The sequence below is a fragment of the Palaemon carinicauda genome, chromosome 12 (genome assembly GCF_036898095.1).
Source record: "Palaemon carinicauda isolate YSFRI2023 chromosome 12, ASM3689809v2, whole genome shotgun sequence".
Taxonomy (NCBI): Eukaryota; Metazoa; Arthropoda; class Malacostraca; order Decapoda; family Palaemonidae; genus Palaemon; species Palaemon carinicauda.
Window position 1 is genome coordinate 7055777 of NC_090736.1, and position 23573 is coordinate 7079349.

The 23573-nt window shown below is 33.3% G+C and overlaps 1 protein-coding gene across 1 annotated transcript; it reads right to left on the reverse strand.

The window, feature by feature from the left end:
* Window positions 1–1247: 1247 nt before the first annotated feature.
* Window positions 1248–16034, reverse strand: LOC137651191 (uncharacterized). The gene is made up of 7 exons (XM_068384342.1): window positions 15804–16034; window positions 11185–11317; window positions 10011–10075; window positions 7670–8350; window positions 7271–7411; window positions 6914–7093; window positions 1248–2358 (listed from the first exon to the last, which is right to left on the reverse strand). Exons 2-7 carry the CDS (start codon window positions 11216–11218, stop codon window positions 1822–1824), a joined length of 1638 nt encoding a protein of 545 aa, XP_068240443.1. The 5' UTR covers window positions 11219–11317; window positions 15804–16034; the 3' UTR covers window positions 1248–1821.
* Window positions 16035–23573: the final 7539 nt, after the last annotated feature.

A 23573-nucleotide genomic window follows, 5' to 3' on the forward strand; every position in this document is an offset into this window, starting at 1 on the left:
GAGACCATTTAACCAATTTGGAGAGTTCGTGAAATGAAGATCTCTGCATAAAATCAGTGGACATTTCTAGCAAAGTAGGTGTCATTGATTCCAGACTGGCTGACCTGATATTAGCCGAGATATAGGGGTTCACAATTCACATATATTCTTCGAAATTTCTTGTGTCTTGATCATTGGCCTTGCCATACACCTCTCCATGAAACTTTTGAAAAAGTTCATGCATCGTAGGGTGCACCACATACCCAGTTAACTTATCACTGATATTGTTGTGTATATGGAAACTTTTGCCTCAAACACTACATTAACATGAATTAAGCCTTTTGCTCTTTCTCTCATTTTCTTGGGTATGCTAATCTACTTGATTTAAATGGGATTAGCCATGCCTATCAAAATATATATTCAGTCAAAAATATGTGAGTAATGACTTTTCAAAATCCAGTAATTTTTACATTTAACTATATTTTTGTAACAAAATTCCCAGGAAAAATATAAGCATAAGGTGAATATTTGCAGCTATGGTATTTTTTCAAATTTTTTTTTCCAGAATGATACACATAAGACAAACACTCCAACATTCATGCACATACAGTACTTATGGGTGAATTATGATGATGTACTGCGATTTTTATAGTTGAGATGTTCAATTCATCCAGTAAACGTTTTCATAATCATTATTGATGTTCTTGTTGATAGTGAATGGGCACAAAAATATAACCATGAGACAAATACATACGTATTATTAAAACACATAATAATAAATTGAGATCTTTATGTTCAATATGTACATTTTTTACTCTAAATACATATATATACAAATATAGTTTTATAAGTAGTATTTACATTATCACTTATATAAGTTACCTTCTCCATTCAAAATAACACGTCTCACAACCTGAGATTATGTGTGGATTTGGAACCATGGAATTTGGGTCATATGGCCAAGAGCTGTGGGTATAGGAGGTAATTCTCTTTCATATAATTACCCTATGCATGAACCATTACCATAGCATATATATGTAGTAGAATCCACTAAAAGATTTATCAATAAGTAGAAATATAAAAGCTCCATGAAACAATAAGTATCTGTAAACATTTTCCTTAGAAATTACTGTAAAGCTACAGTACTGTACATGAATTCTAAAAATTATTCATGTGAAGAAGAAGAAGAAGAAGAAGAAGAAGAAGAAGAAGAAGAAGAAGAAGAAGAAGAAGAAGAAGAAGAAGACAGTTTAAACCTTGGATTAATTTATCAATTATATATAAGAGGTTAGATTTCCTTTGTATGACCAATGACAAATTCAGAATGTTTTTTTTTTTTATGGAAATTGCTCAAATTCTGTTCAATTATACAAAAGCCAAATTAGCACTATAACAGAAAATACTATTACATAGAATATTGTCATTTTCTTATATGTTTCTATATCAGTATTCAAAATCACCTTATCTAAAAGGTTTTTCTTTATACAAGTATATTTAAATGTGCATAGTTACAGCCAACGTTGGTTTGAACATCATAGCAAGTTTTTATTTCCTGAAGATCTTTCGATATCAGAACCACTTACACTAATCTATTTATACTTATATTAATATTTGGTATTGTTCTTGTTAGTTAATGACATTTACGTCATTTTCGCATAACCTATGAAGATGAGGTTTGGCCTCACCCTAGTCTTTGGGATGCCAGAATCTATCTTGGAAATTTTCCCAAAGAATGAAACGATGTAATTCCCTTCTCTTCGCAGCAGCTCCACCCAAGAGATAAAATAAATATTATTTCCTCAAGAGTTCATATTATATCATACCTTGGGCCATGGGTTGATGTCAACACGTAAATGGCAATACTATTCCACAGTCGACAATTTCTACGTTTGTTATATCATCAACTTCCGTTGCAGCCCTCACTATATCAAGACCTTTCTCTACCAAACCAAATACCCTTTGATATTTAAATTCTCTTGCCTCACAGGTTCCCGTTGTAATAGAGAATTGACTAAGTTTGCTTCCATCGTCCGTGCCATGCGTGGCCCAAACAATTCCGGGAATAAGTGGGCTGCTGTACCGATCATCGTTGACTTTAATACCAGGGTAAACAGGAGCTCCTCCAGTGCCATCATTATGTTCGTAATCACCCGTGTGTACAGCTTCTGAGGATTGGTGACCTTTGTAAGCCACCTCCAACAACCTGCAGTGAGCATAAGAAGGTCCATGCTCTCCCGTACACATGGACATAAAATGACGTGCCAAAGGAGTTCTCCGTTCCAAGAGAATATGGACTTGTCCTCGAGTAGTTCCACCCCAGGCTAAATCCAAAAAGACTCTTACGGGTCCCTTCGAAATAGCAGCCATCAACTCGCTTTGCTGAAAGAAAAAATAGTATTTTTAAACTATATAAACAAGCATCACTACTTACAGCCTATCAGCCATAGGGGGTCACTGGAACCAAACAGCAGGGCAAATGCTATCAGTTATTTCTTGAAAAGTGTACTGTATATATGAACATAATGAAAATGTATGTTAGTCATGTGAAAGTTGCTATAATTCATATATAAAGTTGGTTCCTTTACTGTGTTTTAGTTACACTGACCTTTAAGGGGTTTTCTATTACTGTAATGTCTTCTGGCAGGTTAAAGATACCATTACAAGTTTGGTTTTAAAGAAAACTCAAGATATAGGCCTCTAAGACAAATATTCATATGCGGTACAGAAAGCTTCATTATAGGAAAATTAGCCTCATTATCTGGGAAAAATTCTAAAGAAGTTAATTTTAGAGGACGACTATGCAGTTTACGACAATATTTTACCTAAATTACTTAGCCTTAGGACCTCTCTTCATAATATATATCTTATATTAAAAATTTACACGTTCTAATAAAACACGTGAAAATATAGGAGGACAGTCCAGCACATATAAATTTTGAGCAGCATGTGCTTTATCAAAGGTGTTTTATGATAGCTACCCTATTACTGAAGATACTGTATATCTATAAAATGGTTATCAACATTAAAATGGTATTACTGGCTTTTAAGGAACACCAGAAAATGCAAATTGTATGCAATCACACAAATTATTACCCCTACCCCTTAAATATTTAGATTTTTTTACATTGACTACCTATTTTGACCTTCACATTGTAGACATGGAGCCTTGGGTCGTTTTATTTTGGATGAACGGCATAATTATTTTTCATATTGGATTTGTCCACATTTTGGCAACAAGTGACTAAAGTATGTACGTGTATGCTTAATGCTGAATTTTCTGTATTTGCAGATCTGATTTGTTACTTAAATTTAGAGGTAACTAAATTGTGTTTCCTTCTGCTACTTCAGTTCCAACTGTTTTGTTTGGTTTTCTTGGCCAAGTTTTTTTCATCAACTTTCTTATGACATTCAAAAATTGTATTGCAATGTAAAACCTATCATTATGACTATAATACATACAGGAAGATATGTGTCTATTCTCCAAGCAGATATCTATCAAAGTGTACCAGGGTGGACCAGATTCCATACCATGGTTCGCTAATGAACAGAGATCATCAATGATATAGTACATTGAGTTATTTATCTATGATGGATTCTCCTGTAATAGAAATGGCTACAGCTTTGGAGATTCTAAAGAGAAGCAAGTAAATCATGATTCACTTCAAGATTAAGTCACTGTCACATATCTTAGCATTTGATTAAGAGCTCTTCACCAAAATACCTGAATGTCTGGAAGAATGGGTACCTTCCATACTCTAAGCAATCTTCTTAGCATAATAGGAAAGCAACATGAAGGTGCTAGACTGAAAGATTTGCGCATTGAATCGGGTATCATCACCGAGGGATCAATGGCGCGAGTAATGGAAGGGCACCGTCATTACAATCATGCAGTGAAAGCACACAGACATGTGTACAGTATTATGCCCTAATGCAACTTTCCTTCAGAGGCTTTCAGACAAGGGTGAATAAAGTTCATTCCAACAAAAGCCAGATGACTGAAGAAATCTTTAACCCTATCAAGAAACTATATGATGATATTAACAAGGTAAACTTTGAAGATATACTGGCCAATGAAAGATTTAAAGATATTGATTTCTTCAACAGATACCTAAATCATCTACGGTACAGTATTGGACCCATGTTGTCATATTGGATGTCCTAACTTAATATGGTTGGTGGGATCATGCTGAGACTTTTCCGAGCATTGCGTGAGGGAGACTGGAAACTTCACCTGTCTGCTATCTGTGAAATAATCCCCTGGTGTTTAGCTTATGATAAAGAGAATTATTCTTGTTACTTGCCAGTATATTATGCCTCAATGTCAAGTCTTCCAAAGGAATTTCAAGATACACATGATCCTTTCATGAATGGGGGATTCTCTATACAGGTTGGACCTAGCAATAGCTTTGGCTGAATCTCCATTGATCAGGCATGTAAAGAAACAGTGAATAAGGATAACAAAATACCAGGTGGAGTGAAGAAATTTAGCTTGAAATCTGGAGCAGTGGCATGGTTTTATCTAATTACTGAACATTACTCTGCCTTTTTTCATCACTTCTGTAACATGTTAGCTAAAACTGAACTACACCACGCAGAGCTCCTGCAAACACGCATAGTAAAGGATGAGACTGGGGTGACAAGCATTATAGAAACCATGTAAAACTGGATAAATCCTTTTGATGGGAATCAAGAGCTAGTAACTTTGTCAAGTGCTGTTACAGTTCGGCAAGGATACAAGAAGATTTTTGGAAAGGAAAAGATGTAGGTGAAAGACCATACGGGACATTTATTGGCCCACAGTTGAAAAGTGAGCCAGTTCAAGTGAAGTTTCATGAGCCAATATCCAAAGCAAAACTAAAATCCTTCACTGACATAAAAAAGAAAACAGCAGGATTTAGAGCCAAAGAAAAGGAACTGATACTACTAGTGGACAGGAAATTGTTTAGCCTAATGCTTTCGATAGAGCAGACAAGGAAGGACCTTGATATGAAAGATGTATTGTGTCATACATTAGAAACTTTTCTGTGGTCCTTACCAACCACCAATGGACAACTGAGAATGACAAACAAGTCATCTCTAACAACTGATTTGCAGAAAAATGTACCTGCTGCAGAAAATACACTGCAACAATCAGCTGTCATTATATATGGATTGACTTTATTTCAGAAAACAAAGAGGGTCAAGAAAATCTTTGGACAAGTGGCACCATCTATACTCTCTTCAACTTTGAGAGAAGGTGCACAAAGTACTGAAGCAAAACTGACATTGTCTTAGATATGTATCACAAAACCAGCATAAAAAGCACTGAACGTGACAAATGACCATCTGAACCAAATGTCCAGTGCATGCTATTCCCTGATGACAACTGTTTTATGGTTGGGATACCACTGCCTAAGTATTCTTATCAAAACTACATATGAAACATTTTATGGCAACTTGTTTCAAGCTGGGCATATACATTTATTTTTGAGTGAAAGCCTACTGTGTTAGTTTTTTTTTATTGAAGTATTGCTTGTAGCTCTAGTCTTAGCAAAACAAAAGTAAATACAAAATGTCCTTCAAAAAAGTATGTGTGCTGAAAATTATAATTTGATCGATTACTTTTCTAATTTTCACAAAATCTTTAGCAAAATATGAGCAATAATTCATAAAGAAACATGCATTTTATAGCAAAGACCTTAGTTAATGCGATGACAGTCAAATGATATTTTTCAAGATCCTTGTTGTCACTCACGAGGAATAAACATTGATTAAAGTATAATTCAAAAGGAGTATGGGAAAGTATAATCATAAATTCCTTCTCGTGTAAATTGTATTCCACCGTACCTGTAGGTGAATATTTATCTTATCTACCTGTCTCTAGATTAAGTGTCATTACAAATTTTTTGTGATGATACTTTTATTCTACTTGAAGTTATTGACAGAAATCCCCTCAAAGGTTGTTGTTGTTGGAGTATTATAGCCAACACTTGTTGTTGGCCCGTAGGGGTTCCCCCTCAAAGGTCGTTATGGGCAAAAGTTATAAAATGGGGCGACATTGCATATTAAACATGCTGACTTTTTATAGACAGCTAACACCCTCTCTCTTTATAATTTAAGAAATGATAATTTTAAAGATTTTAATAAATATAATAATACTTAGAAGTTTATTAATTCTAAAAATTTTAATAATTGTTATAGAGTAATTATAATTTCAATACTCTTCATAATAATACAGTAAGTTTTAATAATCTTGATAATAATAATTCTAATAATCTTAGTTTCAATATCAATAATAATACAGTAATAACAATAATACTAATTTTAAAATTTTAATAACAATAATAATTTTAAGATTTTAATAATAATAATTTCAATAATTTCAATAATAGTAATAATTATAAGTTTAATAATAATGATAATTTTACAAACTTTAATAATTATACAGTTTTATTATCTACCAATGTAAACCTTTCAAAAAATACCTAATAGCATTTGGCCCTCTGTTTGGTACCAATAGCCCAAATTTGGGGTGGGCTAACAGACTATTATGAGTTAAGATACCAATTAAGTAAAAGGAATCGATGTTGAGAAGATTATATTTCTAATGGAATTCAGTTTTTATGATAGTGAATTTCTTACTCATTTCACGCAACAAAAAATCGTAGGCAAAGTTAACACTTATGTAACACAGTATTTGTTAAAATGTGTAATATGTAGCACATTTATAGTAACATGTAAATCGTTAAAATGTGTAAAATTTTAATGAATTTTGAAAAAAAATATTACAAAGGCAAATGGAAAATCGAAACAAAATTTTTATGGAAATTGAAGGAAATATTGTAAATGAAGGTAATCTTTTCATCAATGATATCAATACACTTGATTTCGAAATTTATCAGCAAGTATCAATAGTTAGAAAAGAATCAAAGCAAAAAATGCACCGGTCTATTACCTGGACAACGTAAGATGAAGACGGAACGCTGGCATCTTTCAGAACATGTAAAAAGAACTTGTCTCCTTGGAAAGAGATATTCGCACAGCGACTGCTTTCTTTATGGTTTTGGATTGCAAAGACCTTGCCACTTTTCACAAGGTTTTTGGTTGGACCTGACATCTGAGTCAATCTTCGTATCTATCAAAGGAACAGAAATTAATTAATCACACAGATTGTTATATCACCAAAAGAAGGAAAAAAATTTGAAATTTCTGAACCAGATCAAAAGATAGTTCCGAAAACAAATGTATTCAACTGAAATAATGCGTTAGTTAGACTTCTGGTCAACTGGAATTGTGATAATACAACACTTACACTCATTTCATGGCATCCTCTAGAGTCAAAGGGAGGTTTCTCTACCACTTGTAAGGAAGCGACTGGGTTCGAAACTTCCTTCTTAAGAATTTCTTTGCCTTTGCTTAAAGCACTGAGAGCATTCTTCGTATTTTCCAAAACCTGAAGCAAATAAAAAAACAATTAATTAATATCTTCAAATTGATTAAAGAAGAAGAGTGCCAAATTTAGCTTGTATCTACAGGAATATATATAAAATGGAAATTATTGTAATTGTTTACCGAAATAAAAGAAATGCAATATTCTACTGCCAATCTATTTTTCCACTGTTGCTTTCAAAGATGCATATGAAAGAATGAAATACAGTAATCACATTTCTAAAAGAGAAATTTCTTTTAAAAAGTGTGAGTAAATTCTCACCTCATCTGACTGCGAAAAAGTTTTGTTTTCTCTTATTCTTGTGCGACTTCCTTCAGACCAGTTTTCCAGATGTGTATAGTACTGATCCACTTCCGTCATGGTAGTAATAGAATTATTTTCTCTTATCACTTCTAGAGAACTCGTCAACTCGTCCTTCAGAACCTCCCCTTCTGCTTGCAGTTCCTTCAAGATGGTGCTTTCAGCCTCGAGCTCTTCTATAATGTCTTCATTCATGCCTGCCAGCTCATAGATTAAGGGCAGTAACTCCTGATGTTGACTTATTCTCTCCCGGGTGAAAGTCCTGCACTGCTCCATCAGACGTAGAATGTCCTCAGAACTCTTCAGAAGGTGGTCAGCGTTATCCATCTGGTCCTCCAGGAAGCAGAGCAGTTTGTTGCTTAATTCGGTAACGGGAGGCGAAGAATGGCTTTGGCTAGTTGCCTTCGACATCTGCACCTTGAATTTGGATATCATTTCCTCTAAAGCGTAGTTGATGGGGAAGTCAAAATGGCTGACGTTGCTGTACCGCCTCATGCATTTAGGACATTTAAATTCGCCACTTCTGGCAAGTTTCTTTAGGCAACTGGTGCAGAAAGTATGACCACAGTACAATGTTCTAGGCCTGCGATTGTCAATGTAATTCTCCATACACACATTACATGTGTCTACGTCATCAGACGCCTGTAAAAATATAAAATAAACTAGAGTCAATGAAAATGTTTTACATATAGGTTAACTATATTGATATGCCCATGATGAAGCAGAGTTTCAATATTTCTTTCAGTTCATTCTTGTACATAATAAATCTTGAACATGTGAACACACAGACACCTTCATGCAAACACACATATAATTATGATAATGATAAACTGTAGGGTTGTAGTATGGAAGCTGTTAAGGCTAAATCTTGCAGACTATATTCTTGAGAGCAATTACTGTATAAGTTCTGAGGATGATAGTGATGCTGTTTTTATCAAATGAGGACAAAATAGAAGCTAGATTTGGGAAAAAAATTGTTCTTACACAATTAGGGCCTGGGTTATGTTATGTCTATTTAATTGTGTTAGATTACTAAGATTTGGAAATCAAATCACTTGAAATTACATATAAAAATCAGACTACATATCAGTTTAGTGATATTGGTGTTACTCTATGGACACGAGTCATGGTATGACAATGAAACAATCTCCTATAGTTTTAGTAGATTTGAGAACAAAACCCTAAGAAGGATATTGGGAGTTAAATGGCAGGACAGGATTAGAAATGTGGATGAGATCATGATGAGGGGTAGATGGGGATGGTTTGGGCATGTTCTTATCACTTCCCAAGAGAGATTAGTTCACCAAACATTCAGCTGGGCTCCACAAGGGTCTAGAAGAGTTATGACCCAGCATAATGGCTGAGGACTATGAAGCGTGAAGAAGATGATGAATAGGGAAGTATTGAATTAAAAGCTCAAGATAGAGACGACTAGAGTAACCTAATTGAGGCCCTTTACGTTAATAGGCGTAAGGGGAGATGATGATGATGATGACTAAGAGAAGGCAGAGAAAGGGCAGATGTAGTTGCAGAAAAAGTTCATAAGAAAATTTACTAAAAATGCAGTGCAAAGTGTCAATTGCTGGTAACTGGTGATGGAGAAAAGGAGTTGCAGCTGACAGAAAATGGGGTAAAGAATCAGCGGATATTGAGTTGGTCTGTTTATGCTGTAATCATATGTGAAAGGAAAGTGTGGGGAGAAAATACATAAAAACTGAGAGTATACATAGAAAAAGGTGGCTGATATGGTAACGTCACTAACTGATGAACGCCAAACTAGAGTTTGAGTCCCGCTTAAACTTGATAGTTCCTTTGGTCACTGCAATCTCACCATCCTTGTAAGCTAAGGCTGGGGGTTTGGGGGAGCCTATAGGCCTATCTGACGAGTTATCAGCAGCATTTGCCTGGTCATCTTTGGTCCTAGTTAAGGTGGAGAGAGGGCATGGGCACTGATTATATGTATTTATGGTCAGTCTCTAGGGCACTGCCCTGCTTGCTAGGACAATGTTACTGTCCCTTGCCTCTGGTTTGGTACTCCATACGTCTTTAGATGGAATTGTTAACCCTAACTTTCTCTATCACGGCTCAGACAGCCCACACTCGACCTGTTACCAGGTACCTGATATATTTTTTTTGGTAAACAGGAATACACTGCATTTAACCAGGAATGGAGTTGCAGAGAGAGAGAGAGAGAGAGAGAGAGAGAGAGAGAGAGAGAGAGAGAGAGAGAGAGAGAGAGAGAGAGACTTTTAAGAACAATATGAAGACTACAGCAATTACTTTAAGTCAACATTAAACTTACATCGTTACCAGGGGAGTGTCTGTCCCTTGTAGTGGTCTCCGGGTAATAGTCTGGCTTCTTCATTTCTGTAAGAAAATAAAGAGGGATATAAGGTCATCTCCAGGTTCTCTTTTGTATGTAATATGTGCTAAAAAATTAAACTTATATCATAGAACCTTAACGCGAATATTAAATAACCCAGCACGTAATTAACACAGAACCTTTGAAATTAACTTTGTGTTTATATTTTTTTTGGGCACAAGCAGGATAAGGATAAAGCTCACTTTGTGACAAACCGATGTGGTTACACAAACTGTGGTTACATACAGCACACTGGCTGTTTTGGAAACCTACGAGATTTTGAAATTTTTCTTAGTTTTTTATTCATTTGTGTATGATGTTTTAGTCTATTGAATAATCCACATAGAATAAAAAGAAATCAATGATTTGCATAACACTACAAATCTGTTTAAAAGTGAGTTATATAATTTTCCATTTACAAACTACATTACTTTTAGGGCAACACATCGATATTATTAAATGTTGAAAAACAATTTCTTATTTTTTACATGCAATTAGTCTTGCAATAATCATTTTCCCTTATACGATGTTTATCTTAAAATTTTATCACTAGGCAACATCTCTGCATTGCAATTCTTGCTAAACTCAAGACTAATTTTCTCCATAAGAGGCAATCTATCTTATGAAATATCATAAGGGGAATATTGCACTTTAAAAAGTTGAAGAAATATATTAACACGCCATAAGTTTACAAAATTTATTGAAATACCGTGACTAAAAATGCACCTTAAAAGTCTAAAATATTAAATGATATCCACTCAAACAAGCTAAAATGTATTAAAATACTAAAGATCAATAATATAAAAGTTCAATAAATGTATTGAAATGGCATAATACTTGTACTGCACCTTAACAAGTTAAAGAAATGTATTGAAGTGTCAGAAAACTAATAATATACCTGAAAGTTATTAAATTCCGTGTTTCTTTTAATGATGATAATTCTGTTTATTTTTGGTCTTATTTTAAAAAGTATAGAGAAGAGAATTAACATCTGGATCGTCTCCTTATGATAATGTGTCTATACACATCAGAACTTAATATATTTAACGAGCACATTCGTGAATGTGTTTTGGTAACAGCAATTTCTAGATTTGATAGATATATAGCAACTTACTTGAAGATGACACTACTTTTTTGCGATAGTTCATGATGACGATTTCAGGTCGATTTTGTCAGTCCTCAGTGATAGAATGCTCTGTTCTGCTCCTGTCTGTTCCTAGGGAATCTGTGGCCGTGGGGATGCAGAACTGCGAAAGGATGAATTTTTGTTCAATTTATAGGCCTACATATTAAAGAAATTGCTATACTTAGTACACTGTATATATATATATATATATATATATATATATATATATATATATATATATATATATATATATATATATATATATATATATATATATATATATATTGTGGAGAATTTTTTAATGGTTACGTTCTGAGTGGGAACTTAGTCCGGGAAAGTCTCCTTATAACAGTTACATAAAGTTCAACAGGGGAGGATAGGAGCACTTACTCTCGGGGCACAAACACCCTGCTAATACTTTACTGTCACAATTCACAAACCAACACTCTAAATACAAAGGGGGAAATTTTACTGTCCAGAGGCCTAAGCACTCCACACGTAGGATTAAGAATAATTTATGGCCTACTCTAGCTTTGTCAGGTCTAGAGTCATCTCACTCTAAGGCTCTGTTTCGATTCCGTCCCAGTGACCCCAATGAGATGCTGGACAGTTATTTTACGTTAATGTAAGGTAGACAAAATCCAAAATGGGAGCAGTGATGTAAAGTAGTTTAAAAGTTTAAAGATAAGGATCTTTACCTTCGAAGCAAATATATTAATGCAAAGTTCCTCGCTGTTACCACCTATAGACTTACTTAGGTTTTCTCTTTAAATATTGGGTACTTTGTCCCGTGATCAACTATTCATTTCACACATTAAAATAAATGAGGGAGCAAAAATACTAAAGAGGTTTAATTAACCTAATATTGATTTATTTCACAAATTTACATGAAAGAAACGGACATCTTAACAAAGGCAAAAAATGGTATAAAAAGAAAGCAATCCAAAATGATGAAAATTAGTTAGTTAGACACGTGGTCTACAATAATAAAAATCCAAATGGGGTCTGGCACGTGGCCCACGTGACCCAGAGACTATGTTAATCTCAAAACGCAAAAAATTGTATAGAAAAAAATATATACACACAATCCCACCGCACACAGTCCGAATATTGTAATTAGCCAGGTTCCCTATAAAGTTAAAATTAGTCTAAGCTAATAAAAAAATGGGGGAAAACTAAATGGCCATTGATGTAGTACCTGCACTCCTTTAAAGATAGTCCTATGCCCGTGGTGGCTGTTGACCTGGTTGTCGCACTAATTTCTTGCCTGGCTCACCCCAAGAATTCTCACTGTAGCTGTAACTAGGTACATCAGGGTCCTCTTCTTCTCAATCTCTCCGACCGGCAGCAACCCTTTGTGAGTCGCGTTTGGGCGAGTGGGATGGGATGGGGGTGAGCCAGAACTACATGGGTTCAATGACCAGGCAGGTCAGCAAGCCAGGGCAGCTTCTCGTAGAATGTGCTCGACACAGAGGTCGAGGAGATCACCTGGCTTCACCTTGCCAAACAAGTGACGGTCATGATGCGCATGGTAATCCATTGGGGTTGCCATATCGGGACTTCAGGACAGGGCAATATATTGTTGAAAGGAGTACAGAGGAGGCAGGATTTTGTACTAAATACTTAGAGAAATCTTGCTGCTCTAAGGGAGTTTATATATACAACAATCCTACCTATTCTGGCTTGCTAAAAATTAATATTTTAAATGATTAATTAGCAATGGACTGGTGCGATAGGCATACATCTTAAAATTAACAAACCTTAATTGGTATTGAGAAATATAAGATGCATTAATTCAGCAGTATTGGAATTTATATAAAATGTGCAGTTTAGGAATTTAATCTCGACCCATGTAGTTTAAGGAAAGAACCAACATACGCCGGGGTTACAACTAAGGCCATCTGTTGTGCGTATCTACGCTGTGACGTCACGAGCATGGCGTGCGCCACTGTCAACAAGTTTAGGTTAGTCCTCCCTATGTTTCGTTAAAGAAAACTAGATGTAGGAGAGAATTTTTAAGGGGTAGCTATAGTATTAGTAGAAGAGAGCTAAAAATACGATTGAAAGAAGAAGAGTGAAGAAAATTCTTCACATATATATATATATATATATATATATATATATATATATATATATATATATATATATATATATATATATATATATATATATATATATATATATATATGTACACACACACACACACACACACACACACACACACACACATATATATATATATATATATATATATATATATATATATATATATATATATATATATATATATATATATATATATATATATATATACAACGCTGTTGATTAAAAAAATAATTTTAGCTATATTTAAAATTTCATCACTAGACCCATTATGTTATGGGAAATCGTAAAATGGGTTGACTTTTATCTCTAAACGAATAAACAAGCTAGACTTTGGTTATCACTAACGTTATACGTTCCATATGTTCTCGCTAAATTCATGGCAGTGTTGCCAGAAGCCTTTCACGATAAAAAGAACTGTCACTGGCGGTCATTTTAATTTCATAGTTGCCACGTTCACCAGTACAAGTCTCGTTAGTGTTATAAAATATTACAAATAATCATATTCACATACAACCCTGATATATCAATGCAATTTTGCACAGCTGAATGTGGCAACTATGATATTAAAACAGACCACCAGTGACAGGTCTTTTTATCGTGAAAGGCTTCTGGCAACACTGCCATGAATTTAGTGAGAACGTATTGAACGGATAAGATAGTGACAACATGGCCGCGGCAATTTCTAGATAAACAATAAAACGTTGCAGAATTTAGGAAAATTATCCTACTACGTTTGACACTCAAACGTGGGACGCTAAGACACAAATCAAAGCAAAACGTATGGAATCATATCCTTGGAGTTTATGATTATATATATATATATATATATATATATATATATATATATATATATATATATATATATATATATATATATATATATATATATATATATATATATATCTCCCTGGCAACATTAGCAGCATCATATTATATATATATATATATATATATATATATATATATATATATATATATATATATATATATATATATATATATATATATATTCTCTCTCCCTGGCAACATTAGCAGTATCATATTATATATATATATATATATATATATATATATATATATATATATATATATATATATATATATATATATATATATATTCTCTCTCCCTGGCAACATTAGCAGCATCATATTATATATATATATATATATATATATATATATATATATATATATATATATGTATATATATATATATATATATATATATATATATATATATATATATATATATATATTCTCTCTCTCCCTGGCAACATTAGCAGCATCATATTATATATATATATATATATATATATATATATATATATATATATATATATATATATATATATATATCTATATACATATATATATATATATATATATATATATATATATATATATATATATATATATAGTGTGAGAGAAATAAGATCAAATTAAACAAATAGAATCATATTCAAAAGAAACCAATAAAAGGTGTAACAGTCTATTTCCTAAAATATGCATTTCAGCCTTGATTTGTTACAAATACGTTATTTAGTGAGACCTTTAATACATTAATACATTCCCAGGTAATCTATCGAAGGTTAAAATCTACCCGATGATACATAAGTTTGTTAATGTTATCCTGAGAGCGCATTGAATGAAAACGAAACATCTCTCTCTCTCTCTCTCTCTCTCTCTCTCTCTCTCTCTCTCTCTCTCTCTCTCTCTCTCTCTCATTATGTATTTACGTAGCATAAGACATATATTAGTTTGAGCTGACTTATAAACCTGCTGTTACCGGTGCTGGAGCCCTCGGGCTTATAGCATTTGTTTTTCCAACTAGGGTTGTAGCTTAGCAAGTAATGATAACAACAATAATAATAATAATGAATTGTGATATTACATATATGTATCTTGAATATCTATTTTCCTCAACGTGTAAAACAAAATGTATTTTTTTTCTCAATGTGTGAAAAAACAAATGTAATTTAATAGGCATGACATATATTGCCCTATTGTTCGTTAAAAAAAGTTAGTAATAATAATAGTTCATGTCAGTGCTAGATTAATACTGAACAATCTCTTATCTCTAGGTGATATGGTATCTCTTATCGTACTCTGCTTATACACTAGAGTAGTTGAGTACTCACGCAGTCTTTTCCGAGTATCTCTAATGATTCTTAGCTTATTCTAAATTGACAAAGACTATAAGATTCCCATTAATAATAGGTTTCCTGTCGTGTGAACATGGATTTTATTCAACGTTTGAATATTGAGTCAAATAAATGGTCCAATACGTTCGAGATCTAGAGAAAAGTCGATACTGGCTTCGTTCTCTTCCTTTCACTATCTGTTCACTACAAAACATTCGTGGAGTTTTGCCAATTTCACCAGAGGTTTTACTAATGGTTCCTTGAACATTGCAAGACCTTGTGATGGAATAGCAATCTATAGCATATGGAATGCACATTACAGTATGTTAACCATAAGAAACGCGAAATAGTGTCACTAACCTTTCGTGGAGAACTGAAGTATCCAAACAAAAACTGGTGTCTAAACAAATCACCTTTCCGATAATATAATTCTGCTCCTTTTCGATAATCGCTACTCAGCTTTGCAATCTTTGTTTCTCCATGCTTTTCTGTCAAAGCACTGTTTTATCGTGAAACTGATGGCAAGCAACAGCTACACTTGTCAAGGTGGACTCATTTACTAAAACTTAGTAAACGTACTAAACGTATTGCGTTGCGTGTGGCCTTGGCAGGATTGCCAGGTTGTCATTTTACAGGTCAAAAACCTCAAATTTGTTCTTTTTGAAATTTGTTGGAATTTATTAACATCATGAAAAAGTTTGGCCTTAATTGCTATATTTTTTGCCTTTTTCTACTAATATTTAGGCCTTTTAAAGCTGTAGTTGATTAGAAGTTGGTCTTTTCATATTTAGAAAACCTGGCAACTTTGGGTCCTGTGGGTGGCTGGCTCAATGGAATTGCCAAACAGTATAATTTAACGACAGAAAACTCACCGAAACAATACCTATATCTAATAATGTTACTATTTTATAGTTAGGGAAAAATAAAAATATGTATGGAAACTATCTTACATCATAGAATAACGAAATATAACTGTCGAATTGGAGAATAATTATTAAACATATAACAAATGTGGCACCATGCAACTCTGCCTGTCTGTCTCTTTATATTGGTGGGATACGTATTGAAGAAGTTCCTTTATCAATAAAACGTAAGGCGTTCATATTAATTATCATAAATGTGAATAATTATTTTCATGATTGTGAATTTGAACCTCATGACATGTTATAATTATAAACTCTATTGAAGTGATGCGCAACTTTTTTTTTGTTTAGAAGGGGAAAGGACTCTCTCTCTCTCTCTCTCTCTCTCTCTCTCTCTCTCTCTCTCTCTCTCTCTCTCTCTCTCTCTCTCTCTCTCTCTAGATATATATATATATATATATATATATATATATATATATATATATATATATATATATATATATATATATATATATATATATGTGTGTGTGTGTGTGTGTGTGTGTGTGTGTGTGTGTGTGTATTGCTAAGTATATCCTGAAGATTGCCCTAATACGATGAGATATTACGACCGGAAATAATTATCGTTATAGCAACTACTTAAAACTACCCATTGAATAATATCACATCACGGGTTGAATCTAGGGAAATCGGAGTAGGCCTAGTCATGACAAAATGTGAATCTACTATAATATTTATCAAGTCAACCTGTGTGAGAGAATGAATTCCTTCCATAATATTCGTTATTGAAACTTCCATACGTATGCTAACGTATATACTCTAAGTTAAACATCATGTCTTTAGTAGATAAACATTTACGTACGTACGTACACACACGCACACACCCACACAACTTCCTTTGCACAGCTGAGGGAAAATATCGATTGTGCAAGTCAAGCTTTTGATTATTTTCTCATAAAGTTCAACCTTACTTCTGCCACACTTACAGCTACCACGTTCAACAATACACTCATGAACGTTCTATTGAAAAGTGTTTGCACTGAACATGCTGGAACAACTTTCTGAACATAAAAAGTTCCTCAAGGACGTTTATTTCTAGCGGTGAGGCAACCTGCCATGCTTCACATAAATTGAACAGGCCACATAAAATGGAATTATTTGGTGATCGTTAGATTACTATGTGACTGGAGAATTCACACATATAGTTGAAATATATATATATATATATATATATATATATATATATATATATATATATATATATATATATATATATATATATATATATATATATATATATATATATATATATATAATCATCATCATCTCTTCCAACACCTATTGACGCAATGGGCCTTGGTTAGATTTCGCCAGTCGTCTCTATCTTGAGCCTTTAAATCAATGTTTCCCGATTCATCATAATCTCTTTCACGCTTCATAGTCCTCAGCCATATAGGTTTGGGTCTTCCAACTTTTCTAGTGTCTTCTGGAGCCCAATTAAATGTTTGGTGAACTAATCTCTCTTGGGGAGTGCGAAGAACATGACCAAACCATCTCCATCTACCCCTCACTATGATCTCATCCACATATGGCACTCAAGTAATCTCTCTTACAGTTTCATTTCTGATCCCGTCTTGCCATTTAACTCCCAATATTCTTCTGAGGCCTTTGTTCTCAAATCTACAAAATCTGTTGGATATTGTTTCATTGTCATATCACAACTCATGTCCACACAGTAACACCGCCCACACTAAATTCATGAATAGCCTGATTTTTATATGTAATATTAGGTGATTTGATTTCCAAATTTTACTTAACCTAGCCATTGTTTAATCTACTTTTTCCCATCTTTCATTAAATTCCAATTCTAGAGACCCTATATGAGAGATCATAGTTCCCAAATATCTAAATGATTCTTCCTCATTAATCCTTTCTCCTTCCAATGATGTTTAATCTTCCATTGCATATTCCATTCTCATCATCTCTGTCTTTATTCTTTTTATCTTCAGACCAACCTCCTGTGATATTTCATGCATTCTGGTTAGTAGTCATTGCAAATTATATTATTATTATTATTATTATTATTATTATTATTATTATTATTATTATTATTATTATTATTATTATTATTATTATTATTATTGTTCTTTGTCTGCATCTTTTCCCACTTTTATGTGGGGTCGATGTTTCTGGCCAGTGGTCTCCATATTATATATATATATATATATATATATATATATATATATATATATATATATATATATATATATATATATATATATATATATATATGAGAGAGAGAGAGAGAGAGAGAGAGAGAGAGAGAGAGAGAGAGAGAGAGAGAGAGAGAGAGAGAGAGCGTGTGTTAGTGTGTACAGGGGTGCCTGTGGCCAGGCGTGTGTAGGCTACAAAAGACGAATACGTATGCAATCTAGGAAAAAAAAGACGTCCTGTTCAGATGGCTTTTCCAAACGTTCTAAAACAGTAATAGTTTTGGTATTTTAGGGATTTACACTTTACCGTGTTTCTAATAAGGTTTAGTACTATATAAGGCTGTTCATCATCTTGGAGACCGGATACTAACAGATATGGTCGACCTTATCTTCTTTCCGCGGCTTTTGTAACAAATTAAATTCTTTATCTTCTTGTTTTTAGTAGTTAGAACATCAGGCCTCTATAATGAAACGAGCTTCTACATAGCATTTACGATGTATCCATCTATATTGTATAATACAGTTCATGATAATTGCACAGTGTCTTACAGATCATTTGTATTGTACTATATACTTTTCAAGGCATCAAGTAAACGCCTATTTGAATTTTTATTTTTTACACTAAATATTAGTGATATTTCAGCAGAATTTTAGTATGGCTTAAGACAAAAAACAATATTTTTCTCTATAGGTTATCAATGTTCTTTGTGTTAGGCCATTCAATAATTAGATTCGAATATCATTGGTATATGTTGATTTCTTTAGAGCCATAGTGTGTAGAACTATGAGTATGTAAGCCTATGATTATGTAGGCCTATAAGTATGTAGGCTTATGAGTATGTAGACCTATGAGTATGAATGCTTATGCTTATGTAGATCTCTCTCTCTCTCTCTCTCTCTCTCTCTCTCTCTCTCTCTCTCTCTCTCTCTCTCTCTCTCTCTCTCTCTCTCTATATATATATATATATATGTATGTATATATATATATATATATATATATATATATATATATATATATATATATATATATATATATATATATATATATTCGGCCAGCGTGATGATGAAAACTGGCCAAACCCCAGACATGAATAAATACGTGTATGAGGCCTTTGTCGTGCAGCGGACTTGAAACGGCTACATTTATTGCTGTTGTTTTTTGTATACATTATCTACAACTAAAAAAGATCAAACTAATACAGTATTTGGTCTGAGTTTCTGTCTCCTGCTTTTTAAAAATACGAACTTACGTAAAAATGGTTTGAAATCAGATTAATATAAATTAGTTTCATTTAGTTTTGTATATAACCAAAATATCTGGGTTTCACATTGTTTTGAGAATAAGATTTTAAAGGTTTGAAGCGAAGGAGGTACCTTTCAACGAAGCTCCAGATGTATTTTGTATGTTTTTAAAGTCCATTTTTTTTTTATTTTGAAGTTTCTATCTTCTTGTTATATTCAAGTTTTTTTTTATAGTTTATATATATATATATATATATATATATATATATATATATATATATATATATATATATATATATGAAAGATTTATTTTAATGTTATTATTATCTTTAAACTTCTCGTGTAGTTTTTCATTATTTCCTTTCCTCACTGGGCTTTTTCCCTGCTTGAGCCCTTGGGCTTATAGCATCCCGCTTTTCCAACTAGGGTTGTAGCTTAGCCAAGTAATAATAATAATAATAATAATAATAATAATAATAATAATAATAATAATAATAATAATAATAATGTCGATTTGACTGTGAAAAACTTCCTGGCCACAATTTTACTCATAGAGGGATTAATTGTTATGTTGAGATGTGGAAGTGATTCAATTTTGAAAGTCCTAGGTCAAAGGTCAAGGTCAAGCTAAAGGTCAAACGGATTAATCCTAACCTTAACTAAAATTTACACACGGTTGTATCACACAGACTTTAAATAGGCCTACGGCCTAAATTGATTCTGGGAAAGGCAAGCTAGTTTTGAGAAATAAGCTCCCGTGGTGGAGTTCTGTTTTTGTAGCAAATATAGTTAAAACGTGTTGTATCAATGAACAAAATCACAACTTTATCCAAGAAAGTAGACTGAGGTGGTATGGTCATGTCATGAGAAGAGATGAACAGTATATTGGGAGGAGAGTGATGAAAATGGAGGTACAGGGAACGAGAAGGAGAGGGAGACCAAAGTGAAGGTGGATGGACTGTATCAAGGATGACCTTCGATCAAAAGGATTAACCGGTGTTGAAGTGTGGGACAGAGGTAGATGGAGAAAGCTGATCAGAAACATCGACCCCACATAGAAGTGGGAAAAGAGGCAGACAAAGAAGAAGAAGAATGGCAACAATACAAATTAGCAATATTTAGGTTGATGAATTTAATTATTATTTTAAATTTACAATAATTTTCATTTTCATTTATTACAGAATAGATTACATCTCCGTGGCAAAGAGATTCGCTTATCTCACTGGTATTATATATCTCTAATAGCTCACCATTAGAAATTGTATGATTATAATAGGTGGGAATACCCAAGCTATTTTATAGGCTACTACTTAGGGAATTTGCTAATAGGAAAAAGGGCAGACAGACTAAAATAATCCTTTCTTCTCTTTATAAACATTCTATTTTCTATAGTGTTTGAATTAAACTGATTAAATTATAGAAAATACTATTATTATTTATTTGCTATGTGACCTAAAAATTACTTATAAGAATCTATATTATTAATAAAGCAATGTATGTTAAAAGCCATTCTTACATACTGTACTTGTTCATTTATTTTGCTTTCAAAATAGCTTATCCTTCACTTATCATGCATTATTTTTCAATCTATACTTTCCTTCAAAAAATCATACCATGTCTATAGGACTCATGGAATCTAGCGTTCAAGCCCTATATAGATAACAAGTTTATATCACAGAGTACCATTATTATTTATGATAAAATATATTTTGATTACAGTAGTTACCATTCTTTAAAAATACCGTTTTCTATTACAAAAGTAAAAACTGTTTTCTATAAATAATATATGGCTAACTAAAGTAGTTTTATAAAGAACGTTAAAGCTTTCCATAATGCATAAAAAGATAGGTTAGGATCATACAAATCATTTGTAAATAAAAAATCTAATAAAAAAGATAGCAAGAAGATTAATGAGTCATATAATCCCTGTATCTTGGTTTTTGTGGTCTGACTGGTAACGTCTCTACCTGGTGATCGCCAGACGGGGGTTCGAGTCCCGCTCAGAATCGTTAGTTCCTTTGGTGTCTGAAACCTTACCATCATTGTGTGCTAAGGATGGGGTGTTTGGGGGAGCCTATAGGTCTATCTTCTGAGTCATCAGCAGCCATTGCCTGGCCCTCCCTGGTCCTAGCTTGGGTGGAGAGGGGGCTTGGGCTCTGATCATATGTAATATGGTCAGTCTCTACGGCAATGTCCTGCCTGCTAAGGCAATGTCACTGTTTCTTGCCTCTGCCATTCATGAGCGGCCTTTAAACATTTAAGCTCAGGGACGTAATAGACAACCAGATTAGTGTAAAAATGATAGCTGAATATCACATACTAAATCACACTCGGAAGCTCAATGTCTATGTCATTAATAACGTATGAATAAAACATGTCAGTCAAGGTATAAGACAGATCATGAGCACCATAGATGGTTGCGTTAAACAAAAGTGCAGTTCTTAAATTCAGTTAATTCAATGATTATATTACAAAGATAGAAATAGCAGTTAAAATTAGTAAGTATAACAGAGGTTACTTCCCCTATACCTATACTTCCACACACACACGCATACACACACACGCACACACACACACACACACCCCCACACACACACCCACACCCACACACACACACACACACACACACACACACACACATATATATATATATATATATATATATATATATATATATATATATATATATATATATATATATATATATATATATATATATATATATGCAGTTTTAGAAACTTTAGGGGGCGAAGAACAGACAATTAATGAAGAATGGTTTGATATTAAGAACATATATCAGTCAGGTGGTAATGAAGCCTTAGGACACGCAGTTATAAGGAGAAAGCCATGGATATCAAATGGAACTTGGGATACTATAAAAAGAAGACAAAGACAGAAATTGTTTGTTGAAAGGATTCGAGGAAGTAATGAAAATTACAAGGTAGAGTATGCTAAGTATTCCAGTATTGACAGTGAGGTCAAATGAAAAGTCAGGAATGACTGCAGAGAATGTTTAGACAGGAGAGCAGATGAGGTTGATAAAGCTATGAATTCAGGGAGTGGCTATGGTCTAAGAATTACTCATAGAATGATTGATGAAATCTCTACTGGTACAAAGAAGAAGAAGCAGACACCCATCAAAAAGAGAGATGGATCTGTTATAAAAACTGAAGATGAAGAAAGGCAACGTTGGATGGAACACTTTAGTGAGGTCATGAATAGTAGATATGAAGGGAATAATTTGATTGATATGCCTGAAGCTTAGGAAGACCTTGATGTACCCATGACTGAGTTCTACGTTTTTGGAGTCGAAACTATCATTAAAAAACTCAAGAGATGGAAAGCCCTGTATACGATGGAATTACTGCTGAGATTATACTGTCCAAAAATTAAGGCACTCTCAGAATAATTACAAAATTATTTCGTAGAATGTGGCATTAAGAAAAAAAACCTGATGAATGGGAGCTATAAGTATTGGTGAAAATGATAAAAAAAAAAAAGATCTAACTGATTATCATAATTACAAAGGCATCATACTTACGTCAGTTGTCATGAAAGTATATAGTATGCTCATTCTAAAGAGACTAGAGAGAAAGATTAATGAAAAGCTGATAGATGAACAAGCAGTATTTAGGAAGGATAGAAGTTGCACTGACCAAATTTTCATTTTGAGGCATGTTGAACAGCAATGCGTAGACTAGAAACTCCCTTTTGACGGCATTTGTGAACTATAGAAAAGCCTTTGATAGTGCGTACCAACCAATTTTGTGGAGAGTCCTGCGTTAATATGTAATTCCTCATAAATATGTAAA

Excerpts from the sequence above, each read along its gene's own strand:
- LOC137651191 (XM_068384342.1), bottom strand. The coding sequence starts at position 11,218 with ATGAACTATCGCAAAAAAGTAGTGTCATCTTCAA. Across the intron at positions 10,076-11,184 it reads AAAAGTAGTGTCATCTTCAA|AAATGAAGAAGCCAGACTAT; the intron begins GTAAGTTGCTAT and ends ATTTTCTTACAG. Across the intron at positions 7,094-7,270 it reads GAGGATGCCATGAAATGAGT|ATACGAAGATTGACTCAGAT; the intron begins GTAAGTGTTGTA and ends TTCCTTTGATAG.